Genomic DNA, 7,483 nt, shown 5'->3' with positions numbered 1-7,483 from the left:
AATACTGCATATATTGTTTCGAAAACTTAACTTAAATTAATCATAATTTTCTCCCTTTTTTAGGATTAATCAACAATTAATTAATTGTATAGCATAAACAAATGAACTACCAGTGTATATACAAATTTTTATTATACTTGCTTGAGGGTAAGAGGACATGAGGTTACCACAAAGTGGTATACATTGTGTGTACTGTATACTGTATGATTCAAATGAAGCAGTTTCTCTTAAGAACCATTGGGGGAGCTATTGCTATATGAAAGTACATTCCACTATAACCACCAGGGCTATAAATGACATTAGAAGGGCAGTTTAGAATGTAAAAGTGCCATGAGGTGTAGTATTTCAGTTAATATGACACATTTTGAGCCTCATTTTAACCCTTGCATTTAGTTTACATTGACTATACATAATAGTATTATATTTCTTTTCATTTCTGACCTTACAGAAACCCAAGTTAAGTATTACTATTAACAGTACTATTGTACATTTGATGAAGATGACAAAATCTGCATCTATTAAGCATATAAGATGTTGAAAAGGCAGACTGAGATTGACTTGGGTTTCACCCTTCATCCGTCACACTCCATTTGAACTTTTAGTTGTTTTTTGTTTAATTTCATTTTCCTCTGTGATGGCTCCAGTATCAGGCATAATTACAACACATAACTTCTAAAAGTAAATTAAAGTACAATTAAGCCTATGTAAAAAAAAAAATTCTCCTACCTTTTTAGCTGGCTGAATAGGCCTTTCTAGTGTTACGCCAAAATCTGTGAACCATCAGAATATGTTACTATAGCGCCACCTGCCCTAAATCATTCAGTGACGTTGCAGGAAAAATCAGGGCATTAATTAAAAACTACACAAAATCAGTGTTCTTTGCACTGTTAGTTTCATTTGCTCTTACAGTTCATTTGATCATCATATGAAAAATTACACCGTTTCAGAAATACAAACTTACATAGTTACTTTTAGTATAAGCAGAGTAGCGAGTAAAATGTACTTTAAATATCAAAAGTAAAAGGTTTAATGATTATCTCTCAAAGTTGTTTGTTAACTTGTTTTACATATTTGACCTTCTACAATATTTCACCCAGCTTATCTACTATGTTGGTTTTCTCTGATAAAAAGTGGATAATAACAGGGTGAAGTCAAATAAGGATGTCATGTTTTGTAACGGGTGCGTGCGTGCGTGCGTGTGTGCGTGTGTGTGTGTGTGTGTGAATTTAATATGACCAATGAACCTTAATTTGTTAATCTTTTTAAACATTGTGATGGGTACTTGAATGAAGATATTTAGCTTTCAAAATGATGATACAGCATAACGTTACATTTTATTATCTTTTAATATATCCAAAGTATACTTCAAATTCAGCATTGACATTAAATACTGCTAGTTTCCTCCTGGACAGTACTAAACTTACTAGTATCAGTATTATTTAATATTTGGTTTTTATTAAGGTATACATTTAAACCAAATGTGGAAAAGTAAATGTTGCTGACTGTATTTATTTCCACACTCATCTGCCACTCTATCTGCCTCAGCCTTTTATTTGCTTTGCCCAAGATAGATTTTTTTCAAATCAACATGTTGCAACTCAGGAAAAGTTTAAACTGTTGCAACATCATCTGGTTATTGAACTGCATGAACAAATACTGAAGGAGGATGAATCTAACCTGTTCTGTTCTAACTGGTAAGAGCTTAAACAATAAAATATGTAATTGTATTTTTTTTTCTGTATTTCTGTAAAGACATTATGCACACCTCATGTTACCATGCTGTAAGTGCCTTGAACATATTTATTCTTCAACCAGTTTGGGAAAACAAGGTAAAAAGCTGTGAGAAAGAAGCACCTGCTGATATTTGTCGCTCTCTCATTGGTCTTGGAGAGAGAGAAATGACTATAAATGCTGTGAGGCAGCTTGTGAGAGTGGCTCTCTTGCTCATCTAGGAAAAGCATGAAGTTGTTTATTCTGGTGGCTCTGTTCGGGCTCGGCCTTGCCCAGCACAACTCCAACTTCAGGCATGGCAGAACGGCAATCGTCCACCTGTTTGAGTGGCGCTGGGCGGACATCGCTGCAGAGTGTGAGCGTTTCTTGGGTCCCAATGGCTTTGGTGGAGTTCAGGTATGTACAGTATGGCTAAACATAAGATAGGTTCTAATCTGGAGGAGGATACTTAGTTAATTTTTCTATTTTGAGGATGTCTATAATCACGATGCATGTAAGGCAGTACAAAAAAACTGTTCAAAGACATTTACATTCATATTATCCATTGTGTCGTAAACTCAATCATTGAAATGTAAAGGTGTACTCCAGTGATGTAGTATTTCACTGCCATAAAGTTGGGGGACTCACAAGAGGGAAAGAAAGATAAATCAAAGTATCAGAAATAGATATATTCTGACTTTTATCATGGATTAAGCTCCAAACACTACATTTACCATAATGCACATGTACAGTGGCTTTTTATTAGCCTGAATATAAGCCTGATGATGTCATCCTGTTTACAAAGGCTGAGTGGTACTCCTTATAAAGATTAAACTGAAGTCCATGTGTTTCGCTGTCGTTAGAATATTAAATTGAACCCTATTTACAGTGATCTTCAGTCTGTAGACAATTCCTGTGTTAAAAGTGATTGCTGTGTGTTTCCCAGATCTCCCCTCCAAATGAACACATTGTGCTAGACAATCCCTGGAGGCCCTGGTATCAGAGATACCAACCAATCGGCTTCAAACTGTGCTCCAGATCCGGCAATGAGAGCGAGTTGAGAGACATGATCACCAGATGCAACAACGTTGGGGTAAACTACAATGATTTAGTGAAAGGCATTAGGAACAATGGCCTTTTGTGTTTGACAGCACCTCATAAAACTATTGCCTTGTACAACACAACTAATTCTTACCAGATACATTTTTTGACGCTTAATGCATAAACATCAACAACAGGTTCCTGTCGTTTTAGAACAAAATTTATTTTTGAAGAGCGAGCATCAACTGAATGTCTTAAGAAATGTATTGTTCACTTTTTTGTTTAGAGTCTTATGCTTTAGTTCCTAGAACACAGTTGACTAATAGTGAGCAGTGCAGCTTTAACATACTACTGTCACCTGAGAATAAATGTGCTAAGAAAAGAAGTGAAAGTGAAGAGGGATAAAAAGGAGATGTTGATCAATTGTGTCGCACCTACATCTTGTATCTAGGTCAATATCTATGTGGACGTTGTCATCAACCACATGTGTGGCGCCGGCGGTGGAGAGGGAACCCACTCCTCATGTGGAAGCTGGTTCAGTGCTAGCAAGAAGGATTTCCCCAGTGTCCCATTTAGCCAAGCTGACTTCAATGACCACAAATGCAAGACTGGCAGTGGTGAGATCGAGAACTATGGTGATGTCAATCAGGTAATAAATGTCACTAGAAACACTGATGTAATTTCATCTTATTACTGTCATATGTTTCACAGCACTTTTTCACTCCATTCAAAGATTCATAAAAGGGAGTGTTAAAGGCAGGGTTTGAAACTATTCCAATATTCCCTTTTATATACTGTTGTTGTCAGAGTGAAACCTTTTTTTTTAAACAACAATGAATAAATTCTGTAATCCTGTAAAAATTTCCACAAATCACTGTCTCGCGGTCTGCTTGGAAAAAAACAATGAAATGCCTCCTTGCCCCGCTGAGTGTACTCTACCACTCACATGTGCGAGCTTGAGCTCAAGGTGTCATTGCAGCATTGCTAACTGTATCATATTTGTTCTAAACATTGGGTATGATAATATTAGGTGTTTGCATACCAGTGAATGCGGCATGAAGTATAATTGCGGTCCTTTCTCGGCTCTGAAGCAGCAATGCAGCAGTCCTCGTGCACGTCTATGTGTGGGCCAGAGCCCCGAGGGCAGGGCAAGGGGTTGGACGGAGCCCAGAGAAGATGCTACTTTCAAATCTTGCTTGCTTTTTAACATTACCAACCCTGCATCTAAGTCAGAAGCTCCCACGTAACACCTTCAAAAAGAGCATGTAGTAATCAGTAACTAATTTACTATTTATTCATTTATACAGGGAACATGAATAACCTGATTTCCCTGTGCACATGTAAACACCATAAAATGGTTATTCATGTCCATGTCAACTCACTTATTGACTAATTATGTGACTTTGAGGAGTTTTAAAACAAGAAAAATTATAATTGCATTGTTAAAGTGTATTTGCCACTCCAGGTGCGTGACTGTCGTCTGGTTGGTCTGTTGGACCTCGCCCTGGAGAAAGATTACGTCAGGGGAAAGGTGGCTGACTATATGAACAAGCTGGTTGACATGGGTGTGGCTGGATTCAGAGTGGATGCCTGCAAGCACATGTGGCCCGGTGACCTGTCTGCTGTCTACGGTCGTCTGAGAAACCTCAACACCACGTGGTTCCCTGGTGGCTCCAAACCCTTCATCTTCCAGGAAGTAATTTTGAGCACAGAAATCAAGATCACAAACACATGCATAAAGGGTCCAAGAAGACATTACTAGTTGACAAGCACTTGTAAAAATACAGGTACTCCTGATCCTATAGTATAAAAGGATGAATCTGAAGGTGTTCAAAAAAGCAAAGGTATTAGCCGTTAAAACAGCCTAAGATCTCCAAAACCCCTCTCTTCACTAACTACATGAATGTTTATCAGCAGAAATATGTTTCTTGTTACTGCAGAATCAAAAACGAATGATTAGTTTTTGTCAATCATAAATAAACACTATGGTGCCGTTAATCTGCTTTGAATACAATCGAGGATGAGGATTATGTGCTGATGTCCCGCTAGGTTATTGATTTGGGAGGTGAGCCCATCACATCCAGAGAATACTTCCATCTGGGAAGAGTGACTGAGTTCAAATATGGTGCCAAACTAGGAACTGTCTTCAGAAAGTGGAATGGCGAGAAGCTGTTTTACACCAGGTATGTGTCTTTAGAATCAAAGAATTATAATTAGAATATGTATATAACCATTAGATGGTTATTATTCGCTTTGCTGCAAACATTTTTGGATTGTACCAAATGTCTTACTTACTAGTTTTTGAGAGAAAATGATGTGTCCAAACTTTGATGTTTTAGAAGTGAACTCCTGATTTGTAAAATTATAAAATTGTGTGTAGGAACTGGGGGGAGGGATGGGGTTTCATGCCCAATGGCAATGCTCTTGTCTTCATTGACAACCACGACAACCAGAGAGGCCATGGTGCCGGTGGTGCAGCCATTGTTACGTTCTGGGACTCCAGGCTCCACAAGATGGCTGTCAGCTACATGCTGGCCCACCCTTACGGAGTAACCAGGGTGATGTCCAGCTTCCGCTGGAACCGCCACATTGTCAATGGAAAGGTAGATTTTCCTTTAAGCAGGAGCAATGATAACATGCAATGTATAGTGTTCATTTGGAACTATTTTTTATTAAACTCATTAATCCATTATGTTGTAGGATGAGAATGACTGGATAGGCCCTCCCAGCCATGCAGATGGATCCACCAAATCTGTTCCTATCAATGCTGACCAGACTTGTGGAGACGGATGGGTGTGTGAACACAGATGGCGTCAGATCAAGTGAGTCCCCAAAAATCAAGAGACTGTTACCTAACAGAAAATTAGAAACTTTGGCTTGGTAATATGGATGTGAAAAATATGTACATTATACATGATGTTTGTGTTTTGTCATACCACCCCTTTAGGAACATGGTTATTTTCCGCAACGTGGTCAATGGGCAGCCTCATTCCAACTGGTGGGACAACCAGAGCAACCAGGTTGCCTTTGGACGTGGTAATCGTGGATTCATTGTCTTCAACAATGATGACTGGTAAAGAGTATTTTTTAAGTACTCTAACTGCTAATGACAAAATACTAATTGCACCTACTTAAATCACGCAATAGCCAGATTAACCAAATGTATAGGACTGAATGCAGATACATGTCAGCATCTTACAGACTTTAAGACAAATTAAGCAATAGCTCACAACAGGCTGTATTATGTTATAATTATACCAAAGCGAAGGGGAGTAGTTCAGTCTGACGTGAATAATAAGGTTCACCATAAAATAGGCCCTCCTGGGCTGGCTGGCTGCACTAGTAGCTTAGATGCGAGAATATAAGAACGGCTTCAGTTCCCTGTTGAAGAGCTATCTGACGGCAAGGTATAATGGCAAATATAGCGTACACTTAAAGGGATACTTTGCTGATTTATAAACCAGCTCTAGCTGTGTCATGGCAGTGTGTGCAGATAAATGGTGTTCAAGGCTTTCCACCGTGGCACCAGCGGAAGGAGCTCCCTGCCAATCGGAGCACGCCGCTCCGTACTTATGGAAAGGGTACTGCTCAAGCCACTCGTCCATAGTTAGGCCACTCAAGACGTCAAAGTTGACCTTAGATGTTTCTATTTTGTATCATGTTTGTTTGTCTAATATTTTCTTTTCAGACGTGAAGTGATACATTTTGTGCAAAACAATTAAAACATCATGGCCGTGATATTCGGCTATTATACTCGAAACGTTTATTATTGATTAATAATCTCAAAGTGAAATTTTCACGCCATGGGACTTTTAATAGAAAATTCAGCAAAATATGAACAGTTTTATTTTGATATTGTGGGGGTTTTACAAAACTGTACTTTATCTTGATCTTCAGGGACCTGGATGTGACCCTGCAAACTGGCATGCCTGGTGGCACCTACTGTGACATAATTTCTGGCCAGAAGAATGAAAGCAGGTGCACAGGGAAGCAGATCAATGTTGGTGGTGATGGCCAGGCCCACTTCAAGATAAGCAACAGAGATGAGGACCCCTATGTTGCCATTCATGCTGACTCCAAGTTGTAAAACCATCATGTGCAACTTTAAATAAATCTTTCACATTTTTGAACTTAAATGAACTTTTTTAGTGATACAATGTATGTATGTTTGTTTACTTTATAATGTTTTATAGAAAATGTGCAATGTTGCATCTGTAACATACAATTTACTTTTCTATTGATGGTATGCACATCACATAAGTTTATGTGGAGATCACAGAGTTAGAGAGTAAACTCTAATAATGACCAGAACAGTAATTTGCTTCTCATACAACATTAGTAAACCTCAAGGTGAAGTTGGACCGATAAATTGAAATGGAAAGACTCTAAAATAAACTGACTGTTTGCTGAGCCCTGTTCTGTTAGTTACTGTTGCTATCAGCTTTTAGATTAACCAGTTCAGTTTTCACATATGCAATTTATAATGACAATGGCGCCGGATTTACCACTCAAAATTCTACGATTTCAAACAGACGTGAGCAAATGCTGCTTATTTCTAACAACCACAGATGTTGTCTGCTCAAAAGACAACTGCCGCTAGATTTTATCAGCTGTAGCTAATATAAGTTAATGGTTGAGTGAAGATGCTGTTTCAAATTTACTTTTAATGTTATCCTACAAATGTAATGTTTGCAAATTACATAATTTGCTTGTTTCAGCAATACCACTATAA

At 38.2% G+C, this 7,483-nt stretch overlaps 1 protein-coding gene across 1 annotated transcript; it reads left to right on the top strand.

Moving 5' to 3' along the window:
- The first annotated feature begins 1,556 nt into the window (after window positions 1-1,556).
- amy2a (amylase alpha 2A) lies at window positions 1,557-6,887 on the top strand. The gene is made up of 10 exons (XM_032532122.1): window positions 1,557-1,694; window positions 1,953-2,127; window positions 2,657-2,803; window positions 3,203-3,400; window positions 4,217-4,447; window positions 4,801-4,934; window positions 5,132-5,354; window positions 5,452-5,573; window positions 5,699-5,824; window positions 6,649-6,887. The coding sequence occupies exons 2-10, from the start codon at window positions 1,960-1,962 to the stop codon at window positions 6,836-6,838; spliced, it is 1,539 nt and encodes a 512-aa protein (XP_032388013.1). The 5' UTR covers window positions 1,557-1,694; window positions 1,953-1,959; the 3' UTR covers window positions 6,839-6,887.
- The last annotated feature ends 596 nt before the right edge of the window (window positions 6,888-7,483 follow it).

Source organism: Etheostoma spectabile, chromosome 12 (genome assembly GCF_008692095.1).
Source record: "Etheostoma spectabile isolate EspeVRDwgs_2016 chromosome 12, UIUC_Espe_1.0, whole genome shotgun sequence".
NCBI lineage: Eukaryota > Metazoa > Chordata > Actinopteri > Perciformes > Percidae > Etheostoma > Etheostoma spectabile.
Note: the sequence above shows the minus strand (reverse complement) of the source record. Positions and strands in the feature narration are given on the sequence as shown.